Source organism: Tamandua tetradactyla, chromosome 1 (assembly GCF_023851605.1).
Source record: "Tamandua tetradactyla isolate mTamTet1 chromosome 1, mTamTet1.pri, whole genome shotgun sequence".
Taxonomy (NCBI): Eukaryota; Metazoa; Chordata; class Mammalia; order Pilosa; family Myrmecophagidae; genus Tamandua; species Tamandua tetradactyla.
The window spans coordinates 122,825,273-122,845,543 of NC_135327.1; the positions used below are offsets into that span (position 1 = coordinate 122,825,273).

Below are 20,271 nucleotides of genomic sequence, written 5' to 3' on the forward strand. Positions count from 1 at the left end.
TGGTGCAAAAAATTATAATTTGAGTGACTGTAGGTATAGTCCGGCCTCCATTATTCACTAGATTTAACTCAATGAGGGCATGGGTTATATGTCCTATTCACTGGAACATTTTCAGTACACAGCCAGTACTTGACAAAGGAAAGGCATGCAGAGTAGCATGAACCTGGAAGCTCACTCCAGCTTGTCCAGATGGTAAGCAAGCTAAAAGAAGGGCTACCCAAACTCATCTTCCACAGGAATAACTGTTTCCTCCTCCCAGCAGGAGCTTCAACTTCCAATGGCTCCAGGTCCCTAGTTGTTTTCACATTTGCTCTAGCAAACCCATTCTAGTACAAATTGTCTTGCCTTTCATGGGGACAATGGGGAAGGAGGTGGGGATGGTATCTTCTATTTCTATGCTGATCTACTCTTCTAAGTTTCCCCAATAAAGGCTATTCCTTCACTTGTATGTGTATAATGTAACATTTGTCCTGAACCCAATTAAAAAGTAGATGGTAATTCTGCATAACCAATACTCATTAATATTATGAAGTATGATTTTTCTGCCTCCTCAAAAAAACCTTTAAACACCACCTATACACTGATGAATCCCACACTTACATCTATACCTCTGACCTCTTTGTGAACTTCAGACTCATGTGTGCAAATGCCTCCTTTTACCAATTGTATATCCCAAGATATCTTAAACTAATCTGTCCAAAACTGTTTTCGTGATCTTCTCCAAAAACACAGTACTCTCAAAGATTTCTAGTTCCTCAGACAAAAGTCAAACATCACATCAATCAGCAAATTCTATTGGCTCTACCTTCAAGATTTGTCCAGAATCTGACCATTGCCCACCATTATTAACCTATACAATTGCAAACCAAGCCACAATCATTCCTTTCATGGTTGTTTGCTTCCTACTTCATCTCCTTGCTGTTGTCCCTGACCCCTACGGCTTACTCTCAAATAGACAGGCACTGTGTCTTTGCTAAAACCTTAGTCACATGAGGCCGCCACTCTGCTCACTATCATTCAATTGCTTCCCATCTAAAAGCAAAATACAAAGCCCTTTCCATAGTTCTCAGGGCCTCACTCTCTGGGACCTTCCTGCCATGCCCTTCCTGCTTTTTCTCTCTCACTGGCCTCTTGATAAAGAGGTCACATTGACCTCTTTATGTCACTTGAACTTTTTGATGGCCTTTAAAAAGTTGTGAGCATATATTTTCCACAATTAAAAAAAAAAACTGAAGAAAACGGCACCAGTCTTAGTATTTAAAAGACTACACCAGAACACTATTAATTCCCTTGTCATTCATTATTGCCAGGAGCTCATCATTTTGTTAACCATTAAATCTGGATTAAATTACTCTAAAGGATAAATTTATATATAAATATATAAATACATAAATATTTTCCCCATCATCACTTCTATTTTCTCTGAACACAATGTTATTTCTTCTTCAGGCCTGGCTTTTCATTATGAAAGGTAACTGTGCTTTCAAAGAGAACTAAATTGCAAGCTTTTTTTTTTTTTATGACTACATTTCAGCGAGTGAGTAAAGAAAAAGCTATTAACTCAGTTACACTTTAGCACTCGGCTAAATAGAAATTTTCAAGTGAAATTCTGCTTAAAGACATGCTAAAACACCACATGGTCTTAGCTTCACGAGAAATTCTGTTTCATTTTGTTAGTTGAGTAAATGGCTTATTAGTCAAAGTAAACTTAAAATATCTCTGTAGGTTTTATAAACTTCAACAAAATTTAACTAGCAACTTTAGTTCACTAAAACTACTATGTATCTCCCTAGCCTTTTTTAAATTAGGACAATGTATTTGTAGAAATAATCATTCTTTCTCAAGGGATACTAATTTACCATGTTCCCATATCAATTTAAAATCTTGAATTCTATAGGACACTCTCATATAACAAGTCAAGGTGAAGGAAAACAGACTCAAAAAGGAATTTTAAATAACAGTAAAGTTTTTGGCACAAGCCTATGTTCATTTACATTCTCAACTTTTCAATTTTAAAATCGGTTTTAGTAAATGTTGTATCATAATTCAGTATTATGGCATGATGCATTTGTGAAGTGTTTAGTAACTTTTTGTAATTTCATAATTCAAATATGCTTTTTACTGTTCTGATGTTAGCACTTATTAAGCTAACTTTCAAGGTAAAATTTATTTTTCAAAAAAGGATTAAAAGAGATCACTTTTATTTTGAAGATGGAGAAAGAAAGTAGGAATAGATTAAAATGTCTGTCAGACTGCATAGTTGAGTCTGTAAAGAAATGAGAAATTCTTTTTTTTATCAATTCCTATTACCCTGGAAAACACTGGCCTCTACCAGGCAGGTAACTGCTGTTCATACTATCTGGTGTCAACTAAAGTAGAAATTATAAAATCCATGTAATAAAGAAGAAAAAGCAATTCCTGATCATTTGAGAAATAAATAAGAATTGATTAGCTCTTTATGTGCACAGCTGAATAAGTCATCTAAACACAAGGACCCAGATTATCTTGTTTGTTTTTTCCAAATGGCAGTGTATAGATAACGGCTACAGTATAACCTAGTGCCACATAGAGATCACAATGGCATCAAACTCATACCTTTTACAAGAGGGAAGTTTTCAGGTCAATATTACATGATAGCAAATAAAATGTGAAGTGAGAGGTTGAGAACAAAAAAACAATCACAGACACAAACACCCACTCACAGACATAATATATGATAGTAAATAAACTGTGAAGTGAAAGGTTGAAAACAAAAAACAATTACAGACGCAAACACCCACTCACAGACAGAATATAAAAGTGCTCCATCCACTTAACACTGTGCCAGTTATGGACATTCAAAATACTGGTGGTAAAAGGCAAATGTCTCCTCATCACCTATACGCCTCGTCACTTGTTGCCCATTGCACTTCACTATAGCAGCTCAACTCTCAGAAGACTCACATGACAAAAGGATTCTGTGAGATGCTGACGTTTTACGTCATGTGCAATCATTACTGGACCAACACTACACAGCTTAGCTATTTTCCTCTCCAGTTGGAAATAACATGCACAAAATTTCTTATCAGATATTTGTTAGGAATGCATGTGTGCTGGTTCGAAGCTATAATGTATTCCAAAAAAGTCATGTCTTTTAATTCTCATTCAATATTTCTTGGCGGAATCTTTTTTATTGTTTCCATGGAGATATGACTCACCCAATTGTGGGTGGTAACTTTTGATTAGATGGCTTACATGGAGATTTGTCTCCACCCATTCAAGGTGGGGTTGCTTATTGACGCCTTTTAAGAGAGAACCATTTTGGAAAAAGTTTTAGAGCCACCAGAGCCGCCAGAACCAAAAGAGCCAATAGAACCAACAAGCCCTAGGAAAGCCGTTGAAGGGAAAGCCAGCAGCTCTCGCCATGTGCTTTCCCAGCTGAGAGAGAAACCCTGAACGTCATCAGCTTTCTTGAACTAAGGTATCTTTCCCTCGGTGCCTTAGATTGGATATTTTCACAGCTTTGCTTTAATTTGGACATATTCACAGCCTTAGAACTGTAAACCTACAACTTAATTCCCCTTTTTAAAAGCCATTCCATTTCCGGTATATTGCATTCTGGCAGCTTGTAAACTAGAACAGCATGGGAAATTGTTTTTGTGTCATTATACTGGGAAAAGAGCCTTGGCTTCAGGGCAAAGTTTAGAGGAATAAGCACACAGTTGCCAAAGACTGATTTACTGAGTTCCAAAGTTCATCACTGGCTAAACTCACATTATTTCATATCTGCTATATAAAGAAGATATTTTTAAAAGATGAACAAAACATATGACCCTATACCTTATGCTTGCCTAAATAACTAAGTTCTTCTCCTAAGTCAGCTATGCCAGGCTTTACTATCCTAAGACAAAAGTTGAATTCAAAGAAAGCAAAGCTTATATAAAAAAAATGTTCTATATTTTAAAAAAGAAGAAAATCTTACAATCACTATTCTGAATACTGTTCAGAAACTGAAAGTGTATACTCAGTGAAATTATTTTTACCATTGGCTTTAGGATATAAGACCATTAAAAATGGCCACATAAAAATTGCATTATAGATTCATGAAATCTGCCTATCTCGTGTTAAAAATATCAAAAAGCAGTCTCACATAAATTGATCATACCAGAGTATAATATTTATTAAATGCCATCATTTCTGATCACTTTATGACCAAAAAATAACCCTCACAAAAACTTTGACATTTAAAAGCACAAAGAACATACTGATTTTTCAACTACTTTGTTGATATATACTTTAATTCTCATGCAGTGCTCATAATTGGGAGATACTACATATACATTACCCTCTTATATTATGCTTAGTAAACCCAAAGTTTGGAGGGTTGAAAAATTCCTTCTCTAAAACTGCCCACGAATATATTAAAACACTTTCCTTTTAATTATATACTTGTATTACATTCTTCTGTAAAAGGTATAACTGTAGACACATAACAATAGTTATGATGAAGCAACAAGATCATTTCAGGAAGGGATTACAACAAATGAGACCAACAACTGAACAGAAGAGACCAAAGCATATAAAAATCATTTAAGAACACCAACACAAATTTAGATGTTTTCCATTTTCCAGTTGGAAAGAACATGCACAAAGTTTTCTTGCAGACAGTTGTCAGGAGTGCATGGGAAACTGGTTTATATGCTGTCAGATATGTTGAGAGATGATCAATGCCACTGAGGAAAACACTTGTGTTCATTATCTTTTGGGTCTGTCTATATCATCTATAGCTGCGAGTAGTTTTTGTCTTGCTTTCTTATTGATATGGGATCCCAAGCAAACATTCACCAGATTTGTTAACTGCTTCGTTGAATATTCCTGTTCAAAGAAAGAAGATCCAACTTTAGTATATTAAAAGACATGCATTTGATCAATTCAATGAAAGAGCAGGCTGATTTTCTAGTCTCAGTGGATGGTTACTGAGCATTAAAGACCAGTGAAAAGCAGTGGCAATCAATATTGGGACATGGAAGACAAACTGTTTATAGGGAAACAGTGAATTAAAATTATACTTTTGAAATAGGAAGCATTTAGAATTTATTTTAGTGTAACAGAGTAATCTGACATACCTATCTTTTTTATTACTTTGAAGACTACACACTTCATGCTTGCTTTTAGGATAGTCTTTATTAAAATATGCTGACATTTCAATTTTTAAAAAGCACCACTCTTTAGTCTTTTCTGACACTCTGTTTGGCAAACACTTCAAAAGCAGAAACAAAAGCCTCCAACAACAGAACAATTCTTCTGAGACTAAGGCAACAAGGGTCTGAAAATCCACGTTTTTAAATACACACATTGTAATTGAGAGCTTGTGAGTAAAATTAAGACCATAAGTACCTTTCACTGTCCAAGTCCATTGGTTCCTGAATTTCAGAGAATGGGTTGCTAGGGTTAGAATACGGATTCATAAGAACATTTTTTGCAAATTGATTTGATTCTGGAGTTTGAATAATAAGAGTTCAGAAAGGGAGAGACAGATGTGTAACTATTATCTAATAAGGGAAGAAAACCTGTCTTCATTGGAGGTAACAACTGGAGATAGTAAATTTCAAAATATGAGAAAATATTCATTTTAAAAATCAGTCAAATAGCTATACTTGTAAATCTGAATTCTGAGAGCATTTGTAACCTATGGGCAAATGATTTAATTTACTCAGTTAATATTGGTGAGTATTCACCTTCATCAAGTACCAAGTTAGTCACTGTGGGGAGCTTCCAGCAAAAATGGCAGAGTCCCTGCTGCCAGGAAAGTTTCACTGTATTAGTTAAAGCTCTTTCAAAATACTAAGCTAAAATTTTGTTCCAGTATATTTGCGGTGGCTTGCAATGAGATATCCCAGAAAAACACGCTCTTCATTTCAAACCATTCCTGTGGGCATGAAAAAGCCCTATTTGAACCTTTGGATGAAGTCTCTTCAATGAAAGTTTGGCCCAAATTAATCAGGAAGTGTCTTAATCCTATTACTGAAGGCCTTATAAAGAAGACCACAGGAGCAACATAAGCTGAAAGTCAGCAGAATCCGGAAAAGAAAGGAGAAGACACTGCCAGAAATGCCAAGGAACCCCAAAGATTGCCAGCCAGCCAGAAGATACCAACTCCAGGAGGAAGTAAGCCTTCTAGTCTCCGAAACTGTGAGCATAAGATTCATATTAAGCCGAGGCAGTGAATGGCACTTGTTTTAGCAGCTAGGAAACTAAAACAATACTAAAAAAGGAAAACCAAAAATGGGCATGGCTCTTGCATCGAATCACAATACTTAATGGTTGGGCTTTTTTCTTTGACTATTTTTTCACTTTTCCCCAAATCCCTCCTCAATACCAAGTCTGAAGTGTTTACAGCATATTTTATAAATGAATCTTACATACAGCAGTTCATTCACCTGTACCTAGTTTAAACATTTTGATCCTCAAAAGTCAGAGGTTTGGTGATGTTTTCCTCAACTCCAGTATATTGATCAAAATCACTGAAAATACATGTACGTTGCTTCCAAAGATACAAAATTGGCCTATAAAGGGTAGGTACCTTTACTAAAAACACAGGATAATGTTCTAGGCTAATATTCATTGCATTTTTCTAGAGTGTTGAAACCAGATAGGAGGAGTCTGATAAAGTAAATACAAATAAAATCTCCTAATTTCTCCATCCAATCAAATGAAGTAAAATTTTAGCTTTACTCATGAATTATAAACACTAGAGTTAATGTAATAAGATCTGGTGATAATTTTAACGCTTCCATTTTTCCATTAAATCCATCTTCATATATTGCCTAAACAAATGATATAAGAGTAAACAAAGTTCCCCATTCTGATCATGCTCAGGGGATATATGTTGAGTTCAAATGTCATGAATTCAGCATCCTAAATACCATTTAATAAATAGCATTTTCTCTACTCATACAATCACCAGCAACACATGCTGATGTATTATTAAAGATGTCACCATTTCAGTTGTTGAGGGGTTGAAGAAGTTTTAAGGTATATAATAGATTTTTAGCTTTTTAGCATGTGCATCTTTTCAATGTTGCTGTTTTCAATTTACCTTGATGCTCACCAACTTCAGCCTTTTTTCAATGACACAGTTGCAGGGAACACAGTTACTGTTCAGACTTTGGCTGTGTCCCCTTATAATTACTCTCACAGTTCACAATGAGCTAAAAAGGATTTGATTAGGCAAACAGCATTGCATAGACACAGCCTGAATGTGGCAAAGAATTGGCCTAAATAGTTTGTACCAGAAAAGCAAATGTGTCTTTGTATTTCACTCTTGAAAAATTCTTATCACTGTATATAAATAAAATGAGTTTGAATAAAATAATATATCAGACAAGAATAGCATGAAGGAATAAAAACTTAATGAACTGTTTTTCAGCTCTCACCCTGTGCTCCTTAATCCAGCGTTCCATATCATTTTCAGTCAGGTAGTAGGCTTTAATATAAGTTTCTACAAATTCTTTATCAGGAATGGGTCTGATATCTGTTAGTTTTTCAAGTTTCATTAAAAACTGTTGAAAATCCAACTGCATCAAGGCACGACCCTCATTACTACACTTCTTGACATTGGCATATCTAAGATACAAAATAATAATAATAAAATGATACCATTGTTAGAAAAATAAACCTTTAAATATTGAAAAAAAAATCCCTATCCTACATCTGACAACTCAGTACTTTCCTTTAACCCTTATTTGGACAGATTTTCTAGAAATGAGAGTATGACAAGTAAGAAAGGGCACATGAGACTTGATTCAGAAAGAGAGCTACATGTGGGCCCTGCAGTAGTTTTACCTGCCGGGGCCTCAGTTTTCTCATCTGCAAAGAGACTGAATAACATATAAAGGTTGCTCTAAAGACAGTGACTGCACCCAATTAATATAATTCTAGGTAAGAAAGTTAAACTAGTATTCTAGTTAAATAGGCTATCAAGAATCATTTATAAAATGAGGCTATGAATAGTTCAAAGAAATCTTAGTTTTCATAAGACTGTTTAATATTATAACTACTTGATATAAAGAACAAAAATGAAATAATTCCCCCATGAATATTCAGCAAATGTAAGAAACATATAAGCATATAAAGTATATACACATTTTTCAAGATAAAACACTTTATAGATTTATTCTGACACCTCAAATTACTAAAACATTGTATTTTAAGGTAAACTAATAACAATGACTATATTAACCCTAACAGTATAACATTTTATTACTCATAAGGATGTATCTCAACCATACCAAATATGGAAAATTTAATCTTAAGGAATGAGGTACTTCCCCCAAGGAGAACAGCAAGAAAATTAATGTTCATGTTGTTTAAAGTGACCAAAATTCTTCTTTATTAAGTGTTTTATACATAAATCTAACCATATTATATACTTTTCTACTTAACTAAACAAATTTACTGAAAGTAATTTGCAGTGATGACTGGCAACAAAAGAGCCATTCTGCCCTGTATAGTACTATTTTTTTCAATACTTAGTGCCAAATTATTGTAAGTTTGTCACCATTACCTTTCTATTTTCTAAGACATTCTTTATATAATGAACAAAAACTGAAGGAAATCAGATAAAAAATAGTGTGAAAATTCAACTGGTGTGTAATTCTAGAATATTATGGATGGTCTTTGAAACTGCTTTTTGTTTTCAAGGACTTTTTTTTAAATTTATTTTATTTATTAAATATACCAACATACAAACACAAACATTCTTACCATATGAGCATTCCATTCTACATATATAATCTGTAATTCACAATATCATCACATAGTGTATATTCATCATCATGATCATTTCTTAGAACGTTTGCATCAATTCAGAAAAAGAAAACAAACAAAAAAATCATACATACCGTACCCCTTACCTCTCCCTTTCATTGATCACTAGCATTTCAATCTACTAAATTTATTTTAACAATTGTCCCCCTATTATTTATTTATTGTTAATCCATGTTTTACTCATCTGTTCATAAGGTAGATAAAAGAAGCATCAGACACAAGGTTTTCACAATCACACGTCACATTGCGAAAGCTATATCATTATACAATCATCCTCAAGAAACATGGCTACTGGAATACAGCTCTACATTTTCAGGCAGTTCCCTCCAGCCTCTCCATTACACCTTACCTAACAAGGTGGAATCTATTTAATGCATAAGAATAATCTCCAGGATAACTTCTCAACTCTGTTTGGAATCTCTCAGCCACTGACACTTTATTTTGGTTCATTTCTCTCTTCCCCCTTTTGGTCAAGAAGGTTTTCTCAATCCCTTGATGCTGAGTCCTAGCTCATTCTAGGATTTCTGTTCCACATTCCCAGGAAGGTCCACACCCCTGGGAGTCATGTTCCATGTAGAGAGGGGTAGGGCAGTGAGTTTGCTTGTTGTGTTGGCTGAGAGAGAGAGGCCACATCTGAGCAACAAAAAAGGTTCTCTTGGGGGTGACTCTTAGGCCTAATTTTAAGTAGGCTTAGCCCATCCTTTGTGGGGTTAAGTTTCATATAAACCCTAAGGCTGGGGGCTCAGCCTATTGCTTTGGTTGTCCCCACTGTTTGTGAGAATATCAAGAATTCTTCACTTGGGGAAGTTGAATTTTCTCCTTTTCTCACCATTCCCCCAAGGGGACTTTTTCAAGGACATTTTAAATGTATAAATAGTTTGTATTCGTGTTCTAGATATTTATGTGTACAGGAAGCATGTCTATGAGTAATTGGACAAACTGATAGAAGGTAAACTAAACACATGAAAGAGTTACAGATTTATACAGCATAATGATAATAATTATTAACAGTGACATAGCTGTTAAGGGTACTAAAAGTAAGAAGTTCATGTGCCTTCTCTGCACTTAAAAATTACATGAACTTAGACAAATTACCTAACCTCTTTAAGCCTCTGCTCACTGATAAAATAAAAATAACAATAGTTCCTATCAAGGACAGTTCATGCCAAGAGTTAGTGGTATCTGAATGAAAATGAATGTGAGTATGGTTGAGGAAGAAGGGCTGGGGGCATGAATGAAATCAGAGAATTAAGACAGAGGATAAAGGTTGAGATGGTATAATTTAGGAATTCCTAGAGTGTACAATGATGGTGATTAAATGTACAAATTAAAAAATGTTTTTGCCGAAGGAAGAACAAAGTACTGTCAAAAATGCAGGGTGTTGAAAATATATAGGAAAAAGCACAATCAATGTAAGCTAGGGTCTAGTAATATGCTTTCACTGAATATAACAAAGGCATTATGCCAAAACTAAATGTCAACAGGCAGGGGGATTGGGGAAGGGATACGGATTCTTCGTGGAAGAAAATGAAGTGTCTCCTGATAGAGTATGGTGGCGAAGGCATGTATGCCCTTAGGCTGGATTTATAATATTTGAATAAAACCATTTAAAAATGGTAAGAGAGAAACAAGTGCTAGTGAAAGCGCAGAGAAAGAGATGTACCTATTCACTGTCGGTAGGGAAATGAGAGGTGCAGGCCCTTGGAGAGTAGTGTGGTGGTTCCATAGGAGGCTAGGGGTGGGTTTGTCATATGATCCCGAAACTCCATTGCTCAGTATATAACTGCAGGAACTGAGTGTGGGGACACAAATGGACATTTGTACACTGGTATTTCTGGCAGCAGTATTTGTGACCCACAATGAATGGAGGTGGCCTAAGGGTACAACGACTGAAGAATGGAAGGGAGTTGTGAGGTGTGCAACTAGATAAATGAACCTTAAGAGATATACATTGAATGAAATGTCAGCAATAAAAAAAAACAAATATTATCATGCCTCAATTATATGGACTAATCATAATATAAAAATTCGGTGAACTAAAGTCGAGTGCATGGGTTATCAGGATGGGACTTATCGTAAAGGGTCCTAGATTTTAAGCTTTTACTGCAGTTACACATATTCAGGAGGTGTAACTGTTAATTCTCAATTCTGAGATACTGAGCTATTTGTATATAACATGGTCTTTCCTAGAAACTTCAGGTATTTATGTCACACCTGAAACACAGTCACAGCTCTGAAAACTATGAAAGTCAGCAGTACCCCATATAGGAACTATTTAAAAAGTTGAAAAAGTGATCAGACATCGAGTAGAGATACGAATGATGGTGATCTGGATAGGACTAAGGTATTTCAGAAGACTGGGTAAAGGATGATATCACCCATATCTTAAAACTTCAACTTCTGTGTGAGACTAAAGGGAGAGATGTTTATCTGGTGCAAAATTTGTATTTTCAGCGTTGCATTTCCCTATTTAACTTTATATAGTCAGTTCAGTTGAACACCTTAAGTACATGGAATCTTGAATACAGCATGAGATTTAGTTGGTTTGTCCAGGTTAGTGTGATGCCCTGATAAATCCCAGAATGATATGGACAGTGAATAAGGAAGTACTTGCGAAGTCCCCTTCGGGGATTGTGAAAATCTTGTGTCTGATGTTCCCTTTATTTAGGGTATGGATAGATCAACATGGATTTTAAAAATAAACAAATAAAGAGGGAACAAAGGTTAAAATAAATTGGTTAGATGGAAAAGCTAGTGGTCAATGAGAGGGAGGCGTAAGGGGGTATGGTATGTATGAGTTTTTCTTTTTTCTTTTTTTTTTCCTGAAGTGATCCAAATGTTCCAAAAAATGATCACAGTGATGAATACATAACTATGTGATGATATTGTGAGCCACTGATTGTACACCATGTATGGAATGTTTGTACATTAAGAATGTTTGTGTATGTTGTTTTATCAATAAAAATATTTTAAAAAAAGATGTAATCCTGTTAAGTTTTTAGTTCGATAAATGATACATAGTACTCAACAAATGTTAAGTATAATCATATCAATTATATTCTTAGGTAATAAGAATTAATATCAGTTTACCTTTCATCAGATAACCATTTGATGCCCCATTCCTGACTCATCTACTAGCTGGTTCTTGGCCACCAGCAAGAATAGAAAGCAAAAACAGACATAGGCACACTGGATTTTAAGGTTTCCTCTTTAATTAGATTCCAAAATCAAACCTGAATTATTATGGGATTGTCTACTATTTGTCAACATCTCTATTTATGCTCTCTATCCATTAGTATATTTATATTTTAATTTATAATTAAGAACTAGATAATGCTTTCATGAAAAACTTACCCTTCCACTATAGTTCTATTAGCCAGTCGTATACAATGTTCCCAAAGTATATTAGACACAGGCAAGGGTATGCGGACTCTCTTAGAAACTTCATTTAGCCTCCTGTTAAATTGTTCAAATTCCTAAGAAGGCAAACATGATTATATGTGACTATCATATATAATGCCACATTATTTTCTCATTAAAGTGGTCAAGAATAAGATTTAAACCGACTCAGAACAAAAAACAATAAAACAAAAAGAGAGTATACCAAAGATAATTTGACTAAGACAGCTCAAGAAAAAGTATACCAATTTGAACAGAATATGGTATAACACAGAATACACTAAATTTCATCATCAAAGGAAGTAAACTGTCATTAACAATGTTAACAGTAAATATTTCTACATCTCAAATGTTCCTATGATTATCGTATAGGTTAAAAGAGCTGAATAACCTAAAATGGCTTTAAAAATATCTTCAACAAATCTACTTTTTAAAAAATGCTTTAAAATGCTTTGAACTCCCTGGCAAAAACTATCTGTAATTCATAGCTATAATCCTTAATGAACAATTAATAAATTATCTTTCCTAAACATTCTATGAAAGAAAATAATTATCTACAGAACAAATCAACTCATGATACAGCTGCAAATTTTCAGGACGAAGGAAAAAATAAAAAATAAAATTTCTATTAGCTATACTAAACATCTTTGAAAATCAAAGTTAAACAACAAAGTTAAATATCTTTGTCTACTGTTTCATTTCATGGCTCTAGTAGACAGTAGATTTTAGTACAAATAGTATTTTCTATTGTATTTATGCACTTGCTACAGTAAAACTCTCCTTTGGATTTGAAGACACATAAAACTTGTCACTAATATTATATTTTAAAAATAAAGTTATAGGGCGGGTCACAGTGGCTCAGCAGGCAGAATTCTCGCCTGACATGCCGGAGACCTGGGTTCGATTCCCGGTGCCTGCCCACGCAAAAAGAAGAAAAAAAGTTATATGCCCAGTTTATATAAAATGACATTGTACTGTTACAAAATGGCATCCACCTGACTTGCTAAATTCAGTGTTCAAGAATACTTACTGCTAAATGAATAATAAAAGCATTTCATTTTACTTTGTTTACTTTGGGACAACAAAGCAACAATCTAAATGTTTAAATGAGATTAGGCAACAGAAAAAACAAAAGTTATCACTGATAATTAACCTTTTTTTGCAGATAGGAAGGATAAGCGCTAAAACTTGGCTTCAGGTTAATAATCTAAATTAACACTGGTTGTTTCTTATTATATTTACATTTTTTGGAATAAGGAATAACTGAAGCAAAAAGGTGTCTGCTAGTAAATAAATTCACTGAATGCAGAAGTCCATTTTTCCTTGAGCTATGAGTACCATGGTTAGCATGTCATAAAAACACAAGCAACTTTTCAAAAACAGAATGTTAATTGGGGGGGTGTGTCATTATTTATAAACTGCAAATTTCATTTTTTTAAATCCATATTAAAATTTCAATTGAGAAGGCAGGGAGGTCCAGACTGGAAGGAGTAGTCAGCGCCCAGAGCAGCTGTCGGCAGGAGCTGAAGGACACCCCAAGCAGGAGGGCCAGGAGCCCAGAGGCAAGCAGAGCCTCCACGCTGGGCTCCCGCAGGTGAGCAGCCAGCTCTTCCTCTGCTCAGTTCTGAGCAGGCCTGAAGAGAGGGACTGCAGCTGTGCTGGGGAAGACACAAAACAGCCAAGAGAGAGAACAGCAGTTTCAGCTTTCAGATCACATTCCCATCCATGACTATGAAAAAAAGAAAAGGGTCTACAGACTGTACCTCTGTTTCATATTAAGTACAAAGACAAACAGTTTCGCACCCAGGAGATCAAGTGAACTAATGAGAACAGCTACTAGGGGAGTAGAAACGATACAGAACAGCTCCCGGAGCCACGACAGAGATCAAAAAGACAGCGTACCCCATCCTGGAACAACTGACTGTCTGGGAGAACCAGCTCCGGGGAGATTGCCGAGGAGCGCGGGCTTTCCCGGGCGGGGTGGCAAGCGGCCGGAGTCCCTCCCTTCCTCCTTCCCGGGCCAGCTGGCAGAATTGGGCAGGCGGTCCCCTCAAGCTGCGGCGGATGGCGTCCCCACCACGCAAGGCCCCCCGGACAAACTGAGAGAACTGGATTGGAAATTCCCAGATCGCGGAGTACGGTGACCGGGGGGGTCCCTTTCAATCACGTGACTCCCCGGTCCGGCTGGGAATGGTGCACTCTCCCGGGCTGCGGTGGCTGGTGCCCTCCCGCCAGGCTTGGCGCCCCGGACCAACTAGGAAACTCGGACGGGCGCTCTCCCGGGCTGTGGCGGCCGGCGACCCTCCCCGCGTTCGGACCCCCAGGCCAGCTAGCACTCTTCCAAGCCACTTCGGCTGGCGAACCTCCCCCACGGTGAGAGTTTTCCAAAGTTAAAGGACCCACTGCACCTTTTGCTGGTGGGACCCGCAGACAAATGTGTGCCACGAGCGCCACCTACTGGGCAGGAAAAGAAAAACAGAACCCAGAGATTTCGCAGAAAAATCTTTCAACCTGTTGGGTTCAACACCCAGGGAAATCTGACTAAATGCCCAGACGCCAGCAGAAGATAACGGATAACGCTCAGAAAACTGAAAATATGGCCCAGTCAAAGGAACAAACCAATAGTTCAAATGAGATACAGGAGCTGAGACAACTAATGCTGAATATACGAACAGAAATGGAAAACCTCTTCAAAAACGAAATCGATAAATTGAGGGAGGACATGAAGAAGACATGGGCTGAACAAAAAGAAGAAATAGAAAAACTGAAAAAACAAATCACAGAGCTTATGGAAGTGAAGGATAAAGTAGAAAAGACGGAAAAAACAATGGATACCTACAATGATAGCTTTAAAGAGACAGAAGATAGAATTAGTGATTTGGAGGATGGCACATCTGAATTCCAAAAAGAAACAGAAACTATCGGGAAAAGAATGGAAAAATTTGAACAGGGTATCAGGGAACTCAAGGACAATATGAACCGCACAGATATACGTGTTGTGGGTGTCCCAGAAAGAGAAGAGAAGAGAAAAGGAGGAGAAAAACTAATGGAAGAAATTATCACTGAAAATTTTCCAACTCTTATGAAAGACCTAAAATTACAGATCCAAGAAGTGCAGCGCACCCCAAAGAGATTAGACCCAAATAGGCGTTCTCCAAGATACTTACTAGTTAGAATGTCAGAGGTCAAAGAGAAAGAGAAGATCTTGAAAGCAGCAAGAGAAAAACAATCCATCACATACAAGGGAAACCCAATAAGACTATGTGTAGATTTCTCAGCAGAAACCATGGAAGCTAGAAGACAGTGGGATGATATATTTAAATTACTAAAAGAGAAAAACTGCCAACCAAGACTCCTATATCCAGCAAAATTGTCCTTCAAAAATGAGGGAGAAATTAAAACATTCTCAGACAAAAAGTCACTGAGAGAATTTGTGACCAAGAGACCAGCTCTGCAAGAAATACTAAAGGGAGCACTAGAGTCAGATACGAAAAGACAGAAGAGAGAGGTATGGAGAAGAGTATAGAAAGAAGGAAAGTCAGATATGATATATATAATACAAAAGGCAAAATGGTAGAGGAAAATATTATCCAAACAGTAATAACACTAAATGTTAATGGACTGAATTCCCCAATCAAAAGACCTAGACTGGCAGAATGGATTAAAAAACAGGATCCTTCTATATGCTGTCTACAGGAAACACATCTTAGACCCAAAGATAAACATAGGTTGAAAGTGAAAGGTTGGGAAAATATATTTCATGCAAATAACCAGAAAAGAGCAGGAGTGGCTATACTAATATCCAACAAATTAGACTTCAAATGTAAAACAGTTAAAAGAGACAAAGAAGGACACTATATACTAATAAAAGGAACAATTCAACAAGAAGACATAACAATCATAAATATTCATGCACCGAACCAGAATGCCCCAAAATACGTGAGGAATACACTGCAAACACTGAAAAGGGAAATAGACACATATACCGTAATAGTTGGAGACTTCAATTCACCACTCTCATCAAAAGACAGAACATCTAGACAGAGGATCAATAAATAAATAGAGATTCTGAATATTACTATAAATGAGCCAGACTTAACAGACATTATTAGGACATTACATCCCACAACAGCAGGATACACCTTTTTCTCAAGTGCTCACGGATCATTCTCAAAGATAGACCATATGCTGGGTCACAAAGCAAGTCTTAACAAATTTAAAAAGATTGAAATCATACAGAACACTTTCTTGGATCATAAAGGAATGAAGTTGGAAATCAATAATAGGCGGAGTGCCAGAAAATTCACAAATACGTGGAGGCTCAACAACACACTCTTAAACAACAGGTGGGTCAAAGAAGAAACTGCAAGAGAAATTAGTAAATACCTCAAGGTGAATGAAAATGAAAACACAACATATCAAAACTTATGGGATGCAGCAAAGGCAGTGCTAAGAGGGAAATTTATTGCCCTAAATGCCTATATCAGAAAAGAAGAAAAGGCAAAAATGTAGGAATTAACTGTCCACTTGGAAGAACTGGAGAAAGAACAGCAAACTAATCCCAAAGCAAGCAAAAGGAAAGAAATAACAAAGATTAGAGCAGAAATAAATGAAATTGAAAACATGAAAACAATAGAGAAAATCAATAAGACCAGAAGTTGGTTCTATGAGAAAATCAATAAGATTGATGGGCCCTTAGCAAGATTGACAAAAAGAAGAAGAGAGAGGATGCAAATAAATAAGATCAGAAATGGAAGAGGAGACATAACTACTGACCTCACAGAAATAAAGGAGGTAATAACAGGAGACTATGAACAACTTTACGCTAATAAATACAACAATTTAGATGAAATGGACGGGTTCCTGGAAAGACATGAACAACCAACTTTGACTCAAGAAGAAATAGATGACCTCAACAAACCAATCACAAGTAAAGAAACTGAATTAGTCATTCAAAAGCTTCCTAAAAAGAAAAGTCCAGGACCAGACGGCTTCACATGTGAATTCTATCAAACATTCCAGAAAGAATTAGTACCAACTCTCAAACTCTTCAAAAAAATTGAAGTGGAGGGAAAACTACCTAATTCATTCCATGAAGCCAACATCACCCTCATACCAAAACCAGGCAAAGATATTACAAAAAAAGAAAACTACAGACCAATCTCTCTAATGAATATAGATGCAAAAATTCTCAACAAAATTCTAGCAAATCGAATCCAACAACACATTAAAAGAATTATACATCATGACCAAGTAGGATTCATCCCAGGTATGCAAGGATGGTTCAACATAAGAAAATCAATTAATGTAATACATCATATCAACAAATCAAAGCAGAAAAATCACATGATCATCTCAATTGATGCAGAGAAGGCATTTGACAAGATTCAACATCCTTTCCTGTTGAAAACACTTCAAAAGATAGGAATACAAGGGAACTTCCTTAAAATGATAGAGGGAATATATGAAAAACCCACAGCTAATATCATCCTCAATGGGGAAAAATTGAAAACTTTCCCCCTAAGATCAGGAACAAGACAAGGATGTCCACTATCACCACTATTATTCAACATTGTGTTGGAGGTTCTAGCCAGAGCAATTAGACAAGAAAAAGAAATACAAGGCATCAAAATTGGAAAGGAAGAAGTAAAACTATCACTGTTTGCAGACGATATGATACTATACATCAAAAACCCGAAAAATCCACAACAAAACTACTAGAGCTAAAAAATGAGTACAGCAAAGTAGCAGGTTACAAGATCAACATTCAAAAATCTGTTGCATTTCTATACACTAGTAATGAACAAGCTGAGGGGGAAATCAAGAAACGAATCCCATTTACAATTGCAACTAAAAGAATAAAATACCTAGGAATAAATTTAACTAAGGAGACAAAAAACCTATACAAAGAAAACTACAAAAAACTGTTAAAAGAAATCACAGAAGACCTAAATAGATGGAAGGGCATACCGTGTTCATGGATTGGAAGACTAAATATAGTTAAGATGTCAATCCTACCTAAATTGATTTACAGATTCAATGCAATACCAATCAAAATCCCAACAACTTATTTTTCAGAAATAGAAAAACCAATAAGCAAATTTATCTGGAAGGGCAGGGTGCCCCAAATTGCTAAAAACATCTTGAGGAAAAAAAACGAAGCTGGAGGTCTCGCGCTGCCTGACTTTAAGGCATATTATGAAGCCACAGTGGTCAAAACAGCATGGTATTGACATAAAGATAGACATATCGACCAATGGAATTGAATAGAGTGCTCAGATATAGGCCCTCTCATCTATGAGCATTTGATCTTTGATAAGGCAGTCAAGCCAATTCACCTGGGACAGAACAGTCTCTTCAATAAATGGTGCCTAGAGAACTGGATATCCATATGCAAAAGAATGAAAGAAGACCCATATCTCACACCCTATACAAAAGTTAACTCAAAATGAATCAAAGATCTAAACATTAGATCTAAGACCATAAAACAGTTAGAGGAAAATGTAGGGAGATATCTTATGAAACTTACAATTGGAGGTGGTTTTATGGACCTTAAACCTAAAGCAAGAGCACTGAAGAAGGAAATAAATAAATGGGAGCTCCTCAAAATTTAACACTTTTGTGCATCAAAGAGCTTCATCAAAGAAAGTAGAAAGACAGCCTACACAATGGGAGACAATATTTGGAAATGACATATCAGATAAAGGTCTAATATCCAGAATTTATAAAGAGATTGTTCAACTCAACAACAAAAAGACAGCCAACCCAATTTCAAAATGGGGAAAAGACTTGAACAGACACCTACCAGAAGAGGAAATACAAATGGCCCAAAGGCACATGAAGAGATGCTCAATGTCCCTGGCCATTAGAGAAATGCAAATCAAAACCACAATGAGATATCATCTCACACCCACCAGAATGGCCATTATCAACAAAACAGAAAATGACAAGTGCTGGAGAGGATGCGGAGAAAGAGGCACACTTATCCACTGTTGGTGGGAATGTCAAATGGTGCAACGACTGTGGAAGGCAGTTTGGCAGTTCCTCAAAAAGCTGAATATAGAATTGCCATACGACCCAGCAATACCATTGCTGGGTATCAACTCAAAAGACTTAAGGGCAAAGACACAAACGGACATTTGCACACCAATGTTTATAGCAGTGTTATTTACAATTGCAAAGAGATGGAAACAGCCAAAATGTCCATCAACAAAAGAGTGGCTAAACAAACTGTGGTATAAACATACGATGGAATATTATGCAGCTTTAAGACAGGATAAACTTATGAAGCATGTAATAACATGGATGGACCTAGAGAACATTATGCTGAGTGAGTCTAGCCAAAAACTAAAGGAGAAATACTGTATGGTCCCACTGATGTGAACCGACATTCGAGAATAAACTTGGAATATGTCATTGGTAACAGAGTCCAGCAGGAGTTAGAAACAGGGTAAGATAATGGGTAATTGGAGCTGAAGGGATACAGACTGCACAACAGGACTAGATACAAAAACTCAAAAATGGACAGCACAATAATACCTAATTGTAAAATAATTATGTAAAACACTGAATGAAGCTGCATCTGAGCTATAGGTTTGTTTTTTTTTTTTACTATTATTATTACTTTTATTTCTTTTCTCTATATTAACATTCTATATCTTTTTCTGTTGTGTTGCTAGTTCTTCTAAACCGATGCAAATGTACTAAGAAACGATGATCATGCATCTATGTGATGATGTTAAGAATTATTGATTGCATATGTAGAACGGTATGATTTCTAAATGTTGGGTTAATTTTTTTCTGTTAATTAATAAAAAAAAAATTTCAATTGAGGGTTGGCCACGGTGGTTTAGAAAGGCAGAGTTGTTGCTTGTCATACCGGAGGCCTGGGTTTGTTCCTGGTGCCCGCCCATGTAAAAAATAAACACAAAAATAAAATAAAAATTCCAGTTTAAATCTCATAGGTACTCTAGAAATCAAAGTCCTTCCTTACCATCTTTTTTTACACAGGCAGGAACCAGGAATCAAACCTGGGTCTCCTGCATGGCAGGCGAGAACTCAGCC

General features: G+C 36.1%; 1 protein-coding gene across 5 annotated transcripts in view; it reads right to left on the reverse strand.

The window, feature by feature from the left end:
• Positions 1-4,130: 4,130 nt before the first annotated feature.
• The window catches only part of VPS50 (VPS50 subunit of EARP/GARPII complex), a 182,926-nt gene continuing 166,785 nt past the window's right edge, over positions 4,131-20,271 (reverse strand). For 4 of the 5 annotated variants that reach the window (XM_077123730.1, XM_077123741.1, XM_077123750.1 and 1 more), the window contains exons 26-28: positions 12,163-12,284; positions 7,416-7,605; positions 4,131-4,854 (exon numbers count right to left, since the gene is read on the reverse strand). In XM_077123730.1, the coding sequence (XP_076979845.1) occupies positions 4,735-4,854; positions 7,416-7,605; positions 12,163-12,284 (432 nt within the window). In that variant the 3' untranslated portion in view covers positions 4,131-4,734. The remainder of the gene's footprint in view (positions 4,855-7,415; positions 7,606-12,162; positions 12,285-20,271) is intronic. The other variant, XM_077123771.1, reaches the window with a different exon arrangement.